General features: G+C 52.8%; 1 protein-coding gene across 9 annotated transcripts; it reads right to left on the bottom strand.

Moving 5' to 3' along the window:
- Nucleotides 1–6,719: 6,719 nt before the first annotated feature.
- LPAR5 (lysophosphatidic acid receptor 5) lies at nt 6,720–19,764 on the bottom strand. Of its 9 annotated transcripts, none has more exons than XM_027591739.2 (5): nt 19,504–19,764; nt 16,874–16,960; nt 16,677–16,751; nt 10,686–11,169; nt 6,720–10,396 (listed from the first exon to the last, which is right to left on the bottom strand). In XM_027591739.2, exon 5 carries the CDS (start codon nt 10,176–10,178, stop codon nt 9,069–9,071), a length of 1,110 nt encoding a protein of 369 aa, XP_027447540.1. In that variant the 5' UTR covers nt 10,179–10,396; nt 10,686–11,169; nt 16,677–16,751; nt 16,874–16,960; nt 19,504–19,764; the 3' UTR covers nt 6,720–9,068. The 9 variants fall into 9 exon arrangements, with proteins under 9 accessions (XP_027447540.1, XP_027447541.1, XP_027447544.1 ...); XM_027591740.2 differs by having other exon boundaries at nt 10,686–10,868; XM_027591743.2 differs by lacking the exon at nt 19,504–19,764 and adding an exon at nt 18,343–18,411.
- Between the last annotated feature and the right edge of the window lie 784 nt (nt 19,765–20,548).

Here is a 20,548-nt window from a genome sequence, read left to right as displayed (position 1 = left end):
TTATTCTCCAGATGCTTACCTTCAGCTCTTAAGTTTTGAGTAAGGCCAACCAAATACCATGCTGACCAGATGAGCCATTTACATGAAGTTTAATTCAGCCACAGTATCCCATAATAATTATAAACTCTTATCTTTAGAAAGGAGTGTTTAGACTATTTCTCAACATTTCAGCAGCCCTTCTCCCACGTCACCCTGCCTCCCCAGGTCAGGTGGTCCAACACACCTGGGCCACTCCCATGGATGGATATCCCACCATGATGTGAAGTGAGGATCCTGCTATACATATGCCAAGAAACAAGACCCGCTCTCCCTCTCCTCACTGCTACTCATGTTCATTCAACAGATGCTGCCAGGGTACCTAGGAAGGCACCAAGCTGGGCACCACAGGGAATGCAAGGACCACAGGTGCCTCCCTTCAAGAAGCACAAACAACCCATCAAACTATGAGACAAGACAGAATGTCTGATGTCAAGGGAACACTGCTGAGTGCTATTTCCCAATTTCCTGTTACAGAGAATAAAACAAATCCCAACTGGTCTCAAGAGAGATCAGATCCCAGTAGAGGTTCTTGATAGTCCTTCTAGAGGCTAGAAGGCATTCCAAAAGGACTTATGATATAAATGGGTGGTCAAGATATCTCCTATCTGTTCCCTACTGCACTAAGGGATTTTGATTGGAAAGCAATGTCCATCTATCCAGTGTTTCTAATACTGAATTCCCATAATATCATCATGTGCCTCCTTCTTGAGAGACACTTAACATGCCAGGATTGTTATCCTCATTCTTGAACACCAAATTCTGCTCACCCTCAATGTCCAGTATGTTTTAGCCACCTTCTTGCTTATATCCTGAAGTCTCATACTTCCAACTGCCCCCATTCTCATCTTGTTGGGGCCCCATTCTCCCTCCAAAAAAACCCTTTGATGTATATAATATTCACCATCTTCCCTCCTCCCATGTACAAGTCAACACTCCAGGATGCCTCCTTCATTCAATTATGCTACAAGGTAACCTTTCAATGTATACCCTCCCCTTTCCAGACTGGGCCTATCTTGCAGGTACCTTGGGCACCCAGTCGTGGGAAGTCCAAGAGCCCAGTCTTAACACCTGTTAGCCCTCAGAGAGCCTGATCCCATAAACCTGTCACTTTTCCCTCTTCCTGATCCCCAGGGAACCAGGACCCAAGTGAAAACCAATGTCCCAGCACCGCTGTCTTCCTGCCCCCAACCCCCAAGGCAGAGATAATGTCTTTCTTTGCTCTCGTGTACCTTTTTCATACAAATACAAGACCTATGGCAGTGGCACAGGTTGGAGAGAAACCGGAAAGTCCTCCTACGAGGAGCCTTCCTGATCAGCAGTGAGTAGGATGAACCTCACATGGTCTCTGCATTGCTCTTTTTATCTCCCTTTCCTAGAGAAAGGGCCTGGCCAGAGGACTCTGCCCTCCCCTGGGAACCCAGGGCTGGAGATGTGGCGAGGAGAAATAAATTCAGGAGAGGGAAGAGCTTGCTTGCCTCAAGAAGTTACCATCCCTTTGCTTCCAAGCAGAACACCAGTGATGCTGATACATCTTTTCACCCACTCCTACCTGACTGAACTCCCTGGACCACCCTTTTGGCCACATCCCTGTGGCGTGCAGGCCGTTTCCCCCATTCTGCAAGGCTGCCATAGTCTTCCTCGTTCAAATCTCATGATATCAAGATTGGGCCCCATTCGTTTGTGCAAACCCTCCCCCATGACTGTTCTGAGTACTAAGGATGAACCTTGTACTCCTCACTTAGGGGAGAGAGGCAGCTCTTTTAAGATACCATAACGTGGGTATACCTTCTTTCAACAAGATTCTCCTTGGCATGTAGACCTGCTAGACACCTATTATGCCCTCCTCTCTCCCCTTTGCTCCAGGGAACCCAGCCTGCCTATGGGCCTCAAATTCCCTTCTGTGATGTCTCCATCTGCCCCACAGCCCTTTCTTCTCATCTATATACCCCATTACTAAGGTGATTCATAATATAAACCAGGAAGAGAGTTTTATAACTGGGTTGTCACAGCTCTGTGCCCGTGATTGTAAACACGGATCACTTTTGTCCCCCACAGTCCTCTGCCCCGAGCCCTGCCAGTTCTACCCACTTATCCCCTGCCTCATTTACTCTCCACCTCTCCCTGCTCCCAAAACAAGGAGAATGTTAGAATCCCTTCCTCTCTTCTTGAGTTCCAGAGAGGGCTAGGATATGTGTGTTTATGTATTGCTTTTGTGGTCTTTATGCTTCTTTGCTCCCCCACTCCCTACCCTGGCTCCATGCTACCCTTCCAGATAAATTACAAATAAGCCACTGGCATGATTGGCCCACAGAGACTAAGGGTGGGATAATCTCCTGATTAATGCACCCAGGGGGACAGCCTCTCTAGCCGGTTACCTTAGAGTTCTGTTTCCATCCCATGGTACAGAAGAACCTAGAATAACCCTCAGAGTGGGTTGTCCATGGAGTTTTCAGCACATGCTCTCTCTACATCTCTTTTCTCTGTGAGCCCCAGAAACTCTTTAGATAAGAGGTCTAAGGGACTGGTGTTCTCCTGCTTTGTCAGAAAAAGGGCTTTGGAAGGACAACCTAGGGAAGAAAAGCCACACCGACAGTGCATTGTGATGGCTAGACAGGATGCAGGTGGTGTAGGGCCTGGGGGTGGGGGTGGGGGGTGACAGGCCAGGCATTTGTCCTTCAGGAGCCAACAGAGCCTCTGTTCCCTGGGTGTGACTGCAAGGGTGCAAAGCCCCCCTGGCCCAATCCGGCTACCTGAGCTGTGGTCCCAAGGCTCAAATCCAGGAAGGCAAAGGGGGGAGGAGAGTACTTGGGTTCTGTGGTCACCCAGGAGCACTACTGCCTTTGGTGTGCCACACAGCCGGAACCCAGGCGCTCTCACTGCCAGCCCAGCTCTGCAGACCCTGGACTCAGCAACCCTGCAGCTGACAAGCTGCAAAAGATCCCAGGTGTCCCGGGTTCAGATTTGACCAGCTCTAGCCTGCCCCAGGGGCCCCTTCAAACAGCTGTCCCAGAAGAACCTCTCCAGCCAGTTACTCTTGCCAGGCCTCAGGTCTGGCTCCAGGGCTCACCCCACCCTCCCCAGCTCCTTTCCCTCCCTCTTCCTTCCTTTCCTTCCTCACCACCACCCCCCCCACCAACAACCTCCCCAGAGCTTCACCTACCCAGGACAGCCCCACCCAGCTGTGCAGGGCACATCCCATAATAATCCTTCTCCTTGCTAGCCCCCACCCCCCCCAAAAAAGAGAGGCGGCCATCCCATAATAGCCACCCACAAGAGACATTCCGCGGTGACCGCCCCCTCCCTGCAGAGCTGCCGGGAGCAGCCATCCCATAATAGCTGGCCGCCTGTTTTACTGGTTACGGCTGTGGAGGGAGCTGGAGAGGAAATGGAGGGGAGGGGGGAGGGGAAGAGGATCAGGGGGCCCCCACTTTGTGGAGGGAGCAGGAGGAGGAGAGTGGCCCAAGGGGATTGGGAGCCAAGGGGATACTGTGCAGGTGGGAGGTGTGGTCCACTGGCCACTACAGCCCTGCTTTAGGGCTTTCTCCCCATTCCCCAGGGGCTGCCTTTCCCCCTGAGCACCCTGGAGGTGTCTGCTAGTTAGGGGAGATGCCCAGGATGGGTTGAGGTGCTCAAAGTGTGTGCGTGTGGGGGGTGGATTTCAGGTGTTCCCCTTGGGCCGTTTGAGAGAGAAGGCAGACCTTAGAGAGGATGGCAAGAGAGTAAGGAGTGGGGGGGTTGGAGAAGAGCTCCTCAGGCCCTCCCCATTCTGCACCACCATCCCATAATAATCCCCCCAGCCCCACTCCCCCTCCCACACACGACATCCCATAATATCTTCTGGAGAAGCAGTCCCCGCAGTAGGTACAAAGAGCTATCCCATAATATGCTCCCCACCCCCACTCGCCACCCCCCCAACTTGGCCCCCCCCCTCAGTCACATGCAGCCGGTGCCATCCCCCGCTGCTCCCCCCTCTGGCCACCGAAGGCCTTGCCAGCCCATAATACTCTTGCCTCTGGTCGCAGGAGGCCTCCAGCCCATAATATTCCCTTCCACCACCACCCCCCCCTTCCCGCCCCGCACCCCTTCCTCCCGCCTCCAGTTGGATCCGGGCCTCACCAGCCCATAATATTCCCCAGTCTCCTAAGGCTGTTCCAGCCCATAATACTCTCCCTGTCTCCTAAGGCCTCTCCATCCCATAATACTGCCAGACGCCTGACCTGTGGGCCAAACCCCAGCCCGTTCCACACATCGAGGCTGTGTCAGCGCTGCTGGTCTCCCTCCCTGTCCCTCCCTCCTCCCTCCTCGGCGCTTTCCCTCCCGGGCTCTCTCTCCCGCCCTCCTGCCCTAGGCCCCCCTCCCAGCCCCACCCTGTCTGGGCCCTTACTTCCCCTCCAGCCTCCTCTCTTGCCCTTTCTCCTTTGCTTGGTTCTTCATCCCATGCCCCCTTTCCTCTCCCTTTCAGGCACTTTTCTACCCACTCCTCTGTCTGTGGGATGGACATTAGGCCTAGTGGGGAGAGAGTGCCCCCAGAGGGCAACAGGCCAGTCACTGCCCCTGAAAACTGTCTACTTGACCTAGCACCATGGAAACTTGCCCAGCCTGCCTTGCTCACCCATCCCCTGGCCCTGGTTCTGATCGCTGGCAGAGCTCTGTCCGGGTGAGGATTCACCTTGAAGCCCTTGCTGTCTTCCAGAAACACTCCCCTTGGGCATCACAAACAGACTTTACCAGTAGCATCTCCTTCCCACACTCTTGTTGAAAAGAGAGCTCCCCCTTTTGGGATTTCTCTCAGGTGCCTTTCCAAGGTGATATCTTTGACCTCACAGCAACCCAACAAGGTAGATACTATGATCCCCATTTCACAGAGGAGAAAACAGAGGTTCAGAGTGTTGAAGTAACTTGCTAAAGTCACATTGTCAAGAAGTGACAGAGCTGAAATTAGTACCCGCCCAGGTTGGTTCTGAGAGCCTTTGGGATTCCCCAAGGCCCGTGTGAGAAACTTCACTTTTCGGTGCTAAGGATATAGCATGGTGAGAACTACCCAGCCTCCCTCTGTCTCCAGGGTCTCCTGAAAGAATGAAGAAGGGAGGCCTGTGGTGTGAGATTTAAACCCCCCTCCCCATTTCCTCCATGGGACCCCAGGAGGCAACCCAGTGGGGATTTCCCTCAAGACGGTTCAGGGCCGAGAGAAGCATCCCTGCCCCTCTGTGACCCCTTACTTGTCACCCTGGTCCTCCTGAATTTGTTCTATTTCAAGACCAATGATTGTTACCCTTCTCCAGGCTATTCTCACCATGGGGAGGGCCCATCCTACAGAGGAGGCCGACTTTGAGGAGAACCAGGGGTAGGTGTCCTCTTCAGCTTAGTCGGTGGACAAGCAGGAGGGCTGCCTTGGGGATGCTGGGTACCTCCCGGCTAAGGGACGGGCATCATGGCCAACTGCACCCAGGCTGAGCCACCCTGCCTGGGTGTGCCACCAGCTAGCTACTCCCTTCTAAGGCCTCGATGGGGTATGTTTCAGGGCTTGACACAACTGGAACCGCGAGTGAGCCCAGTTCTCTGTGCTGACATAGCTGCGTGGTGCTCTGAGCAGGAACCTGGGGCCGGTGGCGGGGGAAGGGGCAGGTGGGGGGGGTAAGTGGGTTAGGAGTATGGAGGAAGTAATGGAGCAGAGATGGTGCAGCAGATTCAGGGTGAGAGAAGTAGCTGGAGAGGTGGCCTGGGTGAGGAGGAGAAAGGAAACCAGGGAGGGTGGACGGGACAGAGCCGGGAGAAGAAGGTGGGAAGCCCCAGGAAGGGGAGATATGGTGGAATGTACTGCAAAGAATAGGAGTTTGGGAGCCAAATAGAAACCGTGCCTCTTCCTGGTTGTGTGACCTTCAGACCGCAGCTTCTCTAGGGTGCTTCATCTGTAAAATGGGGATAATAATCGTCCCTAACTCAGAGGCTTATTATAATAACCAATCACTAAATAATATAATCAATAGTGGAGATCCTGACATAGGGAGTATTTCCAAAACTTGTTAAATGTTCTTCTCCCTCCATCTAGGATGTTCTCGTTTTCCTCATTTGGATTTTCCTAAACCACAAATGGGGTCACTCTAGGACGCGGGGTGAGGGCTCTGGATCCCCCCACAGCTCGCGTCTGTCCTACTGTGCCCTCAGTCATTGGAGAATCCTGTGAAAACGGCAGTGGTTGGCTACAGGTGTTCTTAAACTTCCCCAGCCTGTTACTTGTCAGCTTCTTCTGTTCATTCCCCCTCTGCCTGCCATATCTCCTGAATCTATTCCTGCCTCTCTATGCTCGTGATAGAAACTCTTTGGTTGTACTGAATGCGCCCCCAGAGCTTAAACCCCAGAGATTTCACATGCAGGTGACCCATTTCCATCCACCTCCACAGGCCATGGTCACACCTCTCCTTGACAGTTTTAACAGCAGCCTGACCAGTCTTCCTTTCCCGCTTAGACGCCCCAACTCACTTCCCTACCCCACACTGTATGTCAGGGTGAGGAAAACCTCACTCAAGAACCTTTAGGGGCTTCCCACTGCCCACGAAATTAACTGCCAACACCTTACTCTGCATTCTTGCATCCTCTGTCTTGAATGGTAATTGTTGCCTTGTTCCGTGGTCCCCCACGAGACAGTAAACTACTGCACATCAAAATTCAACAATTCATCATTCAACAAGTATTTATTAAGCACTTCTTTTGTGCCAGGAGCTGTTCTAGACGCTGGAGATACATCAGAGAACCAAGCAAACAAAAATCCCTGCCCCCAGGCACCTTACATTCTACCTGGGGGGGGAGGGGTGGAGAAACAGACAGGAAACTATAAAAAATATAAAAATAAATAATTATATAGTATATTAGAAGATACTTGCTCTGGGAATTTTCATCACTTTGGAATTCATTCACATATCAGAATATAAAAATACTCAAGTAATTTTTAAAAACTGTGTTCAATTCAGTTTGGATAGGGCAAAGTTCTGAGACTTTGGACTACCACCACATTTTATGCTCTCGGGGCATGGGTCTTGAACCCAAGGATGAAGCAAGATGGAGCAGGTGCTAACCATCAGGCCTCCTCTAGAGCTACAGGAGGGCCTGGCCTGGGGCTCTATCTTCCCACCAGATGGTGGAAGGCTCTACTTGAAAGCTATCGCTGAGGAATCTGGGTCAGTTCTCCACTTTGGCCACCAGGGGTCATTTTACCCCTGTAAATCACCATCTGGAGCAATTCCTTGAAGACACACAAAAGGCTTAGTCCAAACTAAAACACATAGAGACACACACAGGGAAACCCTGACACACTCTCTCTCTCTCTCTCTCTCTCTCTCACACACACACACACACACACACACACACACACACACACACACATCATTGAGAGACCTAGCGACAGAAATGCATACAGGACACACGCATGGCAGCAACTTCCTCACTTATGCAGAGTCTCAAGAAGCCAACTCTGCAACCCCTCCCAGCCCTACTCCGGTAAAGAGGGAAGAAGGAAACAGTAGGTGGCCCTTTAACCAGTCTTCCATTTCCTTGCCTCCAGCTTGCTAAGAACAGAGAGCCCATTCCTGTCTTCCCATCGCACTCTTATTTCCCTGGAAACTTCTTCCCTGGCTGTGGCAACAGTCCCCTTTTCCTTTCCGTGGGAAAGAGAAGCCCCCCCCCCCCCAGAGTGTTTGTGTGCCTTGTTCACCCCCACCTCAGAGCTGCAGCACCCGCACCAAGAAGCCCAAAGTAATGTTGCATTGGGTGTGCAGCTCCTACCTGCCTCTGCACACCCTCAAGCCTTTGGGACTACAATTAGCAATTGATTTGTCCCCCGCAGTAATAAAAGACAATGTATACATATGCCCTGGGAAGAAGTTACGCGTGAACTCTAATACTGACTCTTCCAGGATGTCCACAAGGTCAAAGTTATTTTCCGAATACTATTACTCCCACCATGTTGTTTGTCCTTTGCAATCTCCTCACTCACAGGTATAGGGTGGAGTTTTCCAGAGGCTTCCTGAAGTGTGATGACATTATTGTTCTCACAGCTAAGGGAAGGTGTGCTTGTGTGTTTCTGTTGTTACAACTTACGAGTTTTAATTTCTAATATGGTTAAGTATCAAAAGAATAAAGTATAAGCAAAAACTCCTTGGAATCCTCAATTTTTAAGAGTTGTAAAAGGGTCTGAGAACAAAGTTTGAGAACTGCTACTTTAGTACAAAGAATTTTCTCCTTAATTCTAGATGAAGCGCCAGAGGCAGAGAGAGAGAATTTAGGACCTAGAATGGAGGAGGTCTCGGAAGTGGGGTGGGGTGGAAGGAGAAAAGACACCTAGAAAGGGCTACAGGGACCAGGCTCTGGGGAGAAAACACCCTCTAACTCACATTTCTATCCTGCCCCCAACCACCCCATGCTGCGTGTCAGGTCTAAATTGTTACAAGTCACTAACCAAGAATGAAACCGATTCTGTCTGTATCCAGTAAACTCTTGTATCCTGCCTCCATGCTGGGCAGGGCAAGGCCAGGTGGAAATGAGAGTGGGTGGCACCGAAGGCACTAAGACTGCTGTGGTTGGTCTAAATCCAGGACACTCATTTTCTGCTCCATCTACCAGCTCTCCATAGTGTTTCATGCCCACACCAAGGGCATGTCATCCAGTCGTCTGCCTCTGCACTGGGGAAGCTCACAGCATCACTCCCTCGGGACTGGGGAAGGGATCTGCCCCATGCCCACCATCACCACCAAAGTAAAGAAGGCATTTCCACCAGCACTCTTCCTTCCCTGTGCCCCTGGCTCCCCGCACTTGGTTCTCTCCTGCATTTATGGGCAGGAGTTGCCACCCAGAAGTCCAAGCGCCCATTCACTTCCCTCATGTACACACCCTGTGAGTGTGCGCGTGTGAGCGGCGCGGGGCGGGGTGGTGGTGGTGGCGGGGGTGTGGGTGGCGGGGGTGGTGGCGGGGGGGGGGGGGGGTGGTGGCGGGGGGGCGGGGTGAAACACACAGGAACGCGACCGCACGATGTGCGTTCAGAGGGCCGAGTCCTCGGGGCGCTGGGTCCTCAAGGGCGTCCCGAAGTTGGAAGGCCCAAGCAGCTCCTGACTGGCGGGAGCCGGACTGGCGATGAGGGTGGTCTCGGTGGGCCCTCCGGCAAGCGCCCCCTGAGCCCCGTTGGTGGCCAAGGTCCTGGCGCGGAGCGGAGTGCCCAGGCCGCGCAGGGTGTTGCGGAAACCCTCGGCGCTGAAGTAGTACACCAGCGGGTCCAGCACGCAGTTGGCGCCGGCCAACAGCACCATCACCACGAGCACCTGGCGCACCCGGTCGCAGGCCTGGCCGCTGGCCGCCACCAGGTTGCCCCGCAGCAGCCCGTAGACCGCCAGCGTGGTGTTGTAGGGCACGAAGCACAGCAGGAAGATGACGAGGTTGGCCAGCAGGAGGCGCACGGTCTTCCGCCGCCGCTGGTTCCGCGTGGCGTCGGGACGCGCCAGGGTCCAGAAGACCCGACCCGACGAGTAGAGCATGGCCGCCAGGGGCAGCAGGAAGCCCAGCGCCTCGGCCAGCAGCACGAGCGGCAGCAGCTTGCCCTTCCACAGGCTGTCGCCGAAGCTCTCGAAGCACAGGTGTACCTGGCTGCCGTTGTAGCTGCAGGACGAGGGCCGGTGCACCAGGACGAGGGGCACGGCGAACACCACGATGAGCGCCCACACGCCCAGGCACAGCAGCCGCGCCACGCGGGGCCGCCGCAGGTGGCGCAGCCGCAGCGGGTGCACGATGGCCGCGTAGCGGTCCACGTTGATGAGGGTCAGGAAGATGCAGCTGCCGTACATGTTCGTCTGGAAGATGGCGCCCGCCGCCTGGCACAGGAGGCCGGGGAAGGACCAGTAGTGCCGGACGTAGTAGGAGATGCGCACGGGCAGCGAGAGGGTGAAGAGCAGGTCGCTGGCCGCCAGGTTGCACATGTACACGCTCACCACGGAGTGCACGCGCAGCGCGCGCAGGAAGACCCAGAGGGCCAGCGCGTTGAGGGGGAGCCCGGCGGCCAGCACCAGGCTGTAGGCCACCATGTGCAGGCGGTGGGTGCTCCGGTAGTCAGGGCACAGGGGAGCAACGCTGGAGTTGTTGGCAGAGTCGCTCAGCATCGTACCACAGTGTGAGGAGGAGCTAGGCAGGGGGCATCATCGGGCACGCTAGGGTCCTGACATCGTGTTCATCTCCGGGGTGGAGCCTGGTGGCTGCGCAGAGACCCTCGTCGCCTCGCCCCGCCGGCAGGGCATGGGAATGTGGGCTATGGCTGCAGGGCAGAGATGGCTGTCAGGGGTTGGATGCTTTGGGGCACCGCTTCATCAGCAGTGGAGACCTGGAATAGGAAGGCAAGCCAAAGTCAAGATTATGCAAGGACGGGGTAGAAGTCACAAATGTTTATCCAGCTAACCTGGCTGGCCTCTTGAGTCTTTTCTCAGCCTCAGATCTTTCCCCCACTTTCCATCCGGCCAGAGTAGCTTTCTGCAGTAAGGCTATGTATAGCACGGTGTTAGAGGCCCAGGCTCTGGAGTCAGACTACCTGGGTTCAAATCCTGGTTCTGCCAGCTTGCCTACCTTTGTCCTCAGAAAGGTGACTAAATCTCTCTGAACCTCATTTTCCTTACCTGGGGAAAAAGGTGGTGGTTGGTGGTGGTGGTTTGGGGGGGGTGTCTCCTACTTCACGAGGTTGTTAGATTAAACGAGATATGCGTCAAGTGCCCAGGTTCTGCTAATAATATCTCTCCCTTTCTTCCTTTCTTCTACAGATGTTTACGGAGCTTTAGAAGGTTCCAGGAATGTTCACAGCCCTGAACAAAACAAAGGACTTGCCCCCGTCTACTTTACATTCCATTGAAGGGAGACAGATAATAAAGTGCAAGTAAATAGGTATTATGTCAGATGGTAAGAAATACGATGGAGCACCTCCCCTGGAACTCCCCAGCTCTGCTGGCTCCCCATTATCTAAAGAATAAAGTTCAAATTCCCCAGTACAGTACAAAATCTGAGCCTCATTTATCACATCCATGGTCGCTCCCGTGTCGGCTGTGTTTGTGGTCAGAACAACCCCGGTTCGGCTTGATTGTTTGACCACTCTCTCAGTTTCTTCATCTGTAAAATGGGGATAATAACATAAAGGGCTCTCATGAGCTGATCACACACCAGCACAGTCCTGCCAGGCAGGGGAAGATGCTGTGGGTTGAACTTTCCCAGGTGCTCCCCAGGGGGACCTGCCTAAGGAGCTTCCCACCTGGGGTTCTGCGATGGAGGGAGAAGGTGGTTTTTTAGTGAGGGTTCAGAGGGGACCCTAAGTCCAGACAGTGTGGCAGTGAGGCAAGGACGTACCAAGGGCACTGTCAAGGCCACTGGAGAGAGCAGCTCCCGGCAGCCACAGTGCTCAGGCAAAAGCTCGTGGACAAAGGATGTGGCCAGGAGATAGGAGAGCCGGAGGACAGGGCATGGTCTCAGAATCCCACCCTCCTTAACGCCCTAATGCCACAGAAGCTACTCTTCCATCTTAACCCCCAAATTCCATCTTTGGGGGGCGGGTAAAATATACACAACATAGAATTTACCATTTTCACCATCTTTTTTTTTTTTTTTAAGATTTTATGTATTTGACAGCGACACAGCGAGAGAGAGGGAGCGCAAGCAGGGGGAGTGGGCAGAGGGAGAAGCAGGCTTCCCGCGGAGCAGGGAGCCCGACGCGGGGCTCGATCCCAGGACCCTGGGACCGTGACCCGAGCCGAAGGCAGACGCCTAACAACTAAGCCACGCAGGCGCCCTAACCAACTTTAAGTATACAATTCAGTGACATTAAGTACACTCACAATGTTATGTGACCATCACTGCTATTTCCAGAACTTTTTCATCATCCCAAACAACTCTATACCCGTTAAACACTAACTGCCCATTCCCTCCCCACACTCCCTCCAGCTCCTGGTAACCTCTATTCTACTTTCTGTCTCCAGAAATTTGCCTATTCTATTTGAATTAGTGTTTTCATTTTCTTTGGGTAAATACCCAGTAGTGTAATTACTGGATCATAGGGTAATTCTATTTTTAATTACTTGAGGAACCTCCAGACTGTTTTCCACAGTGGCTGCACCAGTTTGCATTCCCACCAATGGTCCACAAGTGTTCCCTTTTCTCCATATTCTCACCAGTACTTGTTATTTCTTGCCTTTTTTCTTTTTTTAGAGGGGGGAGGGGGCAAAGGGAGAGGGAGAGAGAGAATCTTAAGCAGGCTTCACGCCCAGTGTGGGTCCCAACACGGGGCTCTGTCCCACAACCCTGAGATCATAACCTGAGCCGAAATCAAGAGTCGGATGCTTAGTACACTGAGCCGCCGGGCGCTCCTCTCATCCTGGTTTTGATTTGCATTTCCCTGATGATGAGTAATGTTGAGCATCTTTGTCTGCTGGCTATCCGTATGTCTTCTTTGGAGAAATGTCTGTTCAGGTCCTCCGCCCGTTTTTAAAATTAGATTATTGGTATTTTTTTGGTGTTGAGTTGTGCAAGTTGAATTTGCCTATCCCAGACACCTCATTTGAGTAGAATCATATAATACCTGTCCTTTTGTGTCTGGCTTCTTTCACTTAACATAAAGTTGTCAAGGTCCATCCAGGTTCTAGTATGTATCAGAATTGCAATCTTTTTTTATAGCTGAATAATATATTTATATACATTTTTTGTTTATCTATTCATCTGTCCATGGTTACTTGGGTTTTTCCAACTTTGGGCTATTGTGAACAATGCTATGAATATGGGTCCACATGCCATCTGAGGAGCAAAGTTGTCCAGAGACCCTGAGCAATTATCCCAAGATACTGGATTTTATTCCTCTTGAATTTTTTTTAAGATTTTTTTTTTTAAGGGGTGCCTGGGTGGCTCAGTCGTTAAGCGTCTGCATTCGGCTCAGGTCATGATCTCAGAGTCCTGGGATCGAGCCCCGCATCAGGCTCCCTGCCCCGCAGGAGGCCTGCTTCTCCCTCTCCCACTCCCCCTGCTTGTGTGCCCTCTCTCACTGTCTTCTCTCTGTCAAATAAATAAATAAAATCTTTCAAAAAAAAGACGATTTTTTTTTAAGATTTATTTATGTGAGAGAGAGAGCATGCATGTGCCAGCACGAGTGGGGAGTGGGGCAGAGGGAGAGAATCCCCAGCAGACTCCCACTGAGTGCAGAGCCCGAAGTGGGGCTCACCGCAGGGCTCGATCCCAGGGCCCACCATATCATTACCTGAGCCAAAATCATGAGCCAGACGCTTAACCAACCGAGCCACCCAGGTGCCACTTACGATTTTATTTTTAAGTAATCGCTACACCCAACGTGGAGCTTGAACTCATAACCCCGAGATCTAGAGTTGCACACTTCACCGACAGCCCACCAGGTGCCCCGGAACTGCTTAAATTCTTACATGGAACCAAGCTGTAAACCTGACTCTAAGTAAAGCTTTCTTGTGGGTTTCTTTGTTCATTTGTTCTCCCTCCAACCATGACTACCGGCAGTTTAAGACTTGTAAGAGGTTCAGTAGAACAGTTAAAGGAAATAAACATTTCCTCTGCAAAATACCAATTTCAGGGGCGCCTGGGTGGCTCAGGTGGTTGAGCGTCTGCCTTCAGCTCGGGTCATGATCCCGGGGTCCTGGGATCGAGCCCCACATTGGGCTCCCTGCTCTGCAGGAAGCCTGCTTCTCCCTCTCCCACTCTCCCTGCTTGTGTTCCCTCTCTCACTGTGTCTCTCTCTGTCAAATAAATAAATAAAATCTTAAAAAAAAAACAATTTCAACAACGAAAATCATACCAAATGGGGCTGAAACACGCCGAAAAGCAAATAAAACCAGACTCTTTCTCTGACACATGCCCCACCTCCCATTCTTCTTTTTTTTTTTTTAAGATTTTATTTATTTATTTGAGAGAGAGAATGAGATGGAGAGAGAGCATGAGAGGGGAGAGGGTCAGAGGGAGAAGCAGACTCCCTGCTGAGCAGGGAGCCCGATGTGGGACTCGATCCCGGCACTCCAGGATCATGACCTGAGCCGAAGGCAGTCGCTTAACCAACTGAGCCACCCAGGCGCCCCCACCTCCCATGCTTCTTTGCTCCAATCACACCACACTAATAATAATTCTGCACAGACCTTAATGTGTTCAGGACTCTGCTCTTGCACGTGCGGTGCAGGTTCTTCTGCTTGGAATGCCCTGCCTCCCATTCTCCAACTGGCCAAGTCAATCATTTCTTAGGACTCTGTGAAGCCTCGCCTGCCTTCCTCCCTCCCCACAAGGCAGATGTCATTCCACTTTGTGCACAGTTCACCATGGGTGTCCCACCTGTGTTGTAATTAGCTCTGCTTAGTCTGCCCCTCCCGTTAGACTGTGAGCTTCTAGAGGGGAGGGGCTGTGGACTGTGACTGAGTCATATTTGTCTTCCCAGCCACTACCTCCATAAATGTTGAGTGAAAAATACTAGCGATCATTTACTGACCATTCACCATGTCCCAGGGTATTTTTTTTTTAAAGATTTTATTTATTTATTTGACAGAGAGAGACACAGCGAGAGAGGGAACACAAGCAGGGGGAGTGGGAGAGGGAGAAGCAGGCTTCCCTGCTGAGGAGGGTGCCCGATGCGGGGCTCGATGCAGGGCTCAATCCCAGGACCCTGGGATCATAACCTGAGCTGACGGCAGATGCTTAACAGATGAGCCACCCAGGCGCCCCTACATCCCAGGGTATTTTATACACGTGGTCTTTAATCCTTCCAACAGCCCTTCGAGGTAGAGGTTTACCCTCATTTTTACAGGAAAGGAAACTGAAAGCTCTAGAACTCTGTCAGCATTCAAATTCAGGATTCAAACCCAGTTCCCAGCTGCCCCAGGGCTGCTTGCAGCAAGAGTGGATGGTGGCATATGAGGATGCATGCTGCCCAGAGCACCTGGTCCCTTACAGCTGCCCATAAGAAATCTGGGCCCACAGATAAACTGTTACTTCCTTATTTGCCCAGTTAAAATATGCACTTTTTAATAGGCCGCGTTTTCTCGAACTTCCAACACTGGTAACACAGACTCATCTGGCTTTCACACACACACCTAGGAACGCCCCTCCTCACGATGTCCTCTTACCTACTTAAGCACTTGAGTAGTTCGCTGCTTTGAACTTCTCAGGTTGTTTTACGTGTTTATTTGCTTCCATCAGCCCTGGCTAAATGGTAAGGTCGTGGGGTGGGGCCCCGTCCTCCATTGCTTTATTCCTAAGCTCACTCACACTTCAGTCTCCGTGCTTAGCAGGCCCATGTGACATTCACTGACTGCCTGGAAGGAAATCTGTCCCCCCCACCCCATGTTCACACATCCTGTAATCTCGCTATAATATCTCTTGTATCGGTCCCCCAACTGCTTCTTATCTTGCTCTATCTCGTCCACATGTATAACTCACTTAGTAGAAGACCATGCCCCCGAAAAGGCCTGTTTGGAAACAGCTTGCATTACAATCTCAGAAACAGTTTACACTATAATTACAGTCACAGTTTGTCATTCTCAACCATTACCTGGAGAATCAATAGCTTCTTACAACTAGGAAGCACATAGGAGACAATGAATGAGTGAATGAATAATTATTTTCCAAGAATGCCAAGTATTTCTGTCAACCAAGTTACAATGTTAAAGAGACCGAAATGTATTAGGTGAGCTGCTACTTAAAGGTAAAGTGAGGAAGGCTTTAGTAAAGCAGATGGCGATGCTTTTGTTACTGGATTCCAAAGTGGAGAAGTCCTTTTTTTTTTTTTTAAGATTTTATTTATTTGTTTGACAGAGAGAGACAACAGCGAGAGAGGGAACACAAAGCAGGGGGAGTGGGAGAGGGAGAAGCAGGCTTCCCGCCGAGCAGGGAGCCCGATGTGGGGCTCGATCCCAGGACCCTGGGATCATGACCTGAGCCGAAGGCAGACGCTTAACAACTGAGCCACCCAAGCGCCCCAAGAAGTCCTTTTGGTCAAAAAGTCATCCCTCTCTGACAGATACACACACAATGGCCCAAGCCGGGCGTTGAGAGCTGCCAGGCTCCTGCCCTGGTCCCCACCCCATCTGCCTGCTTCCCTGGGGCTCCTGTCATGGAGCTGCATGGGCACAGTGCCAGGCCAGATGGCAAAGATGAGGAAAACTGCCAAAAAGGAGGCAAACAGGAAATGGAAGGAGGGCTCTAGCTGGGGGGGAGGGGGGAAGGGGGAGGGGCAGCCCGGGATCTCACCCCAATCCTGCCTTGAGAAAGAGGTCAGGTTGTAGAGGAGGTGGAGGAAGCGAAGACACAGCAGCTGTCCCAGAAAAGAACGAACACCGAGGCTTCGTGTCACCAGAGAGAAGGAGGGACCAGGAGGCCCCACATCATCTCAATAAGCTCCATGAGCACGGATGTGGTAACGAGCATAGCCCTACACATGTGTGCATGTGCAAAGACACACAGACATGTAGGCACACTAAGAGACGTGCACGCAAGATCCCTGCTAACGCACAATCACTAATATATACACACCCACTAACACACAAGTGGGTGCGTGCACAGAGGCGTGGACAGCTAGGCCACAGAAGGAAGAGCAAACACAGCCCTGGCCTTAGGGACAATATTCTTACCCGGACAGAGCATCAGGCAGCCTCGGGAGCACATCCCCACGCAGAGGTACACGAACAGATCCCAGCGCCAAGATCCTGAGGGGCCAGGGAAGCACGCTGGGGACTGCCCAGTGCACAGCACCCGCCCTCCACACCACTCACGCACCGGAGCCTGGACAGCCGCCTTCCTCCTCCCCCGGTCTCTTTCAGCTTCCTACCTGCACATGCGAGGCCTAGGTTCCTGACGGCCTCAGGGACTCTCGGGCCTGTCCCATTGCCCTCTGAGCTGGGCTGGGCACTGCTCTCTGCGGAGATAAGCCAGAGGGACAGAGCTATTTTCTGCCAGGCAGGAAGTGAGAATTGAGTAAAAATGGGCAGGAGGCTAGGTCACGGTCATCCCTCCCGCGCCTCCACACAACCTGCCTGTGCCTATCCACCCTTCTGGAGGCTGACCAGCCTTGCAGAGAGGGTTGAAGAGAAAGGAATAGGTGATTTGGGACAATGATGGGGGCAGGGAGGGGAGAGAAATAACTCTTCTTTGTCCAGCTTCCTCCTGTCCACCACACTCTCCATGCGCACCCCCCACCCCTCCTGCACATCTGCCAAATGCCTGGCTCTGTCTCCTCTCTTTAGTCATTCACATCCTCCAGAAGTTTGAAAAGAAGGACTCTCAGATCTCATTCTCCTTGCCCCAGAAGATCTGTTCTAGAACAGCCCCAAACCTCATTTTAGATTCCGGAGGCCACAGCTGGAAGTCACAGCCAGCCAGTGCGTCCCAGCCCTGTGCGTTCTAACCGCCCTGTTAGCTAAGTTCACTTCTGCCGCTGTGTGCGGGCAGCATTGGGAGGATGCACCCTTTGCCCACAGACAGGCTTAATTCTAAATTATACCCCCTTTTTAAAAGACGTTATTTATTTGAGAGAGAGAGAGCACGTGCATGCATGAGCTGGGGGGGGGGGGGCGAGGGGGAGGGAGAAGCAGGCTCCCCGCCTAGCAGGGAGCCTGACGTGGGACTCGATCCCAGGACCCTGGGATCATGATCTGAGCCGAAGGCAGCTGCTTAACCGACTGAGCCACCCAGGTGCCCCTAAATTATACGTCTTAATACGTGTCTGTTCAGACCCCAGACAGACCCAAACTAGGCAGGAGCCTCCAGCAGAGGCTTACCCAAGTGTAAGCTCGCCTGAGGGGTCTATGGCGCAGAGGTAGTACAACGTCACCACAGTGAGTGGACGGCCTCTTCCTTCCCTGGGGGGAATGGGGGGGGGACACACAGGCCCCCCGTGGCTATTGTGCCCTATCTCCACGGTCCCTCTTCCTGTTCCAGGGCTGCTCTGCTTCTCCAGCCAAAATTCCTGCTCCAGCCCCTCCCCACCCGGCCCGGCCCACCTCAGCCTGTCTCTTCCTGCATCATCCAGTATCATCCTGCGCCATGTCTTCTCTCCCTGGGTATTCTGACCTCATCTCTCCCATTTTTTTCTGGGCAAAAGCAGAAAGCAAAGGTGGCCTACAGCTCAGGAATTGGTTTCCCCTGTGTGGATGTCACCTCACCACCCGCACATCTCCCTCCACCCTGCTTTCAGGAGCTGGAAAAACAGGAAATAAAGTCACCATCCAGAGAAGTCGCTCGGACCAGATCAGCCCGCAGCCACAGCCCTGTGCCCTGAGTCGTCCGTGCACATCTTACCCCTGCTTTGGGGCCTGGATGGGTCCTGCCCCCGCAGAGAAAGCCGGAGACTTCTCATCTTTGACCTTGCTCTGAACTTGTGCAGCACTTCTTGCATGCCTCTGGCTTCGCCCTCCCCCTTTCTGCTGCTTCCTTCCGGTGTCCCCCCCCCCCTCCCGCCGCACACAAGGTGTCTATGTTGCTGGGGTATATTCTGGGGGCAGCAGGCTGAGTGGGGGGGCAACAACATCAGGCAGAGACAGATGGAGCTGGGCTCTGGTGTCTCTTGAGTGGCCAGGAGGTGAGGCTTACAGGTATGGGCAAGTTCCTGTTTTTCCCTCAATCCTTGCCTCCATCTCCCCCTGGGGCTACAACTTCCTCACCCTAAAAGGAGCCGGAGATACAACCTGGTGGGAGTTCCCCTTCTCGTCATGGGGGCTCCCCTAAATATAGGTAAGAGATAGGCAGCTGCCCTTAGTAGTGTGATCCAAAGTTATCCTAAGGCCTTGCCGACCTTCAGATAGTTCCCCCACCTGTGCTCAATATCTGAAATTCCATCCCCTTCATGCCACTCATGAGCCACATTCTGTCAGAGTTACAGGGACATTAGAGACCGTCTTGTCTAATCTTCTCATATAGAAGATGGACGCACTGGGTTTAAGCGGTGTTTCTCAAAGACTCCATTAAGATACACCTTGGCTAGCTGGGAAGGATAACCGCAAGAACACATCTGTGCCAGTAAACCCATTAGTGGAGTTTAATCAATTAGTTCGTTGTCATCTAGCAGAGGGTTTGACCTGGGGGGAGGAGGGTCCTGGAGTTAAGTTTTATCTGAGAGTGGGAAAGGGCTAGACACCACCCCCAGAGAGCCCTCCTCAGTGGCTGTGGGAAGCCCAGGGTTCAGCATAACCATGGGGGCTTTGCGGGGGGGGGGAGGAGAAGACACATCTCCCCAAGATGCTCCAGTGTGGGGGCCTTGGGCTTCAGAGGGGCACTCCCGGGTGTGCCAAGTGTGGTGGCTGCCTCCCCTGGCTCGCTCCCCTTTTAGCTTTTTATTCTATTCAAAAAGGTTCTCCAGGTCCCATGGCACACTCTTATCTCCATCCCCACCCATGAACCCCATTCTAAAGGAGGGACTTGTGCCCCCTGCAAAGTTCAACCCCACCGGTGACAGCCCCATACCTGTGCTCCCTGTGGCTTCCGCTGCCTGCTCTGGGCTTGGCTGGGCTAGTAGGACCTGCTCCTGAGGTGGGTGGGGACACGCTCTCCTGGCAGATCTCAGCGTGTCCCAGCTCCCTGCACTCACCCAACCCAACTCGGGGCAGGGAGAGAGAGGAAGCAATGCCCTCAGTGGCCTTTGCAGCCGGTCAGTGAAGAAAGCCCGGCCGAGAATGGCACTCAGTCCAGCCCCAGCTCTTGCCTACTAATGCCTCCCCCCACCCATTGCTGACACCCTCCCTAGCTTCCGGGAAGCTCAACTGGCACACCCACCCACTGATGCTAGATGACTAACCACCCACCCCGAGCTGTACTTATACCAGTTCCTCCTGGGTGTCTCTTTCTCTTTTGGGTTCCAGCAGGTAGTTTCGCGCTTGCCATTCATGGCCATGCCCCTCCCTGCCTGGGGCCATTACTCCTTGCTTCTCTCTGGCTCCTGTAGGCTGTGAGCTCTGGGGGACGGGGGACTCAGACGGTAGCCCCTTGTTCTGCGCCCTCTGGCTGGGCCCCTTACTTTCTGCATCAACAAGGCTGGGCATGTTGTCCATGCCCAATAGACAGAAACAACTTAAAATTTTTTGAGTGTAGGCGAAAAAGATATTGCGGTCAAGTAAGTCTGAGAAACACTACGCTGAACAGGTTTCTCTATGACAGGACTTCTTTTTTTTTTTTTTTTTTTTAAGATTTTATTCATTTGACAGTGAGAGACACAGCGAGAGAGGAAACACAAGCAGGGGGAGTGGGAGAGGGAGAAGCAGGCTTCCCGCGGAGCCGGGAGCCCGATGCGGGTCTCGATCCCCAGACCCCGGGACCATGACCTGAGCCGAAGGCAGATGCTCAACGACTGAGCCACCCAGGCGCCCCGATTTTTTTTTTAAGATTTATTTATTTGAGAGAGCGAAAATGAGAGAGAGAGAGAGAGTACATGAGAGGGGGTAGGGTCAGACGGAGAAGCAGGCTCCTCGCTGAGCAGGGAGCCCGATGCGGGACTCGATCCCGGGACTCCAGG

The sequence above is a fragment of the Zalophus californianus genome, chromosome 9 (genome assembly GCF_009762305.2).
Source record: "Zalophus californianus isolate mZalCal1 chromosome 9, mZalCal1.pri.v2, whole genome shotgun sequence".
In the NCBI taxonomy this organism is placed as follows: domain Eukaryota; kingdom Metazoa; phylum Chordata; class Mammalia; order Carnivora; family Otariidae; genus Zalophus; species Zalophus californianus.
The sequence above is the reverse complement of the archived record's forward strand: the minus strand, read 5'-3'. Positions and strand labels throughout refer to the sequence as shown.

Bases quoted from the DNA above. Each gene is read 5' to 3' on its own strand.
- LPAR5 (XM_027591739.2), bottom strand. From the start codon at position 10,178: ATGCTGAGCGACTCTGCCAACAACTCCAGCGTTGCTCCCCTGTGCCCT.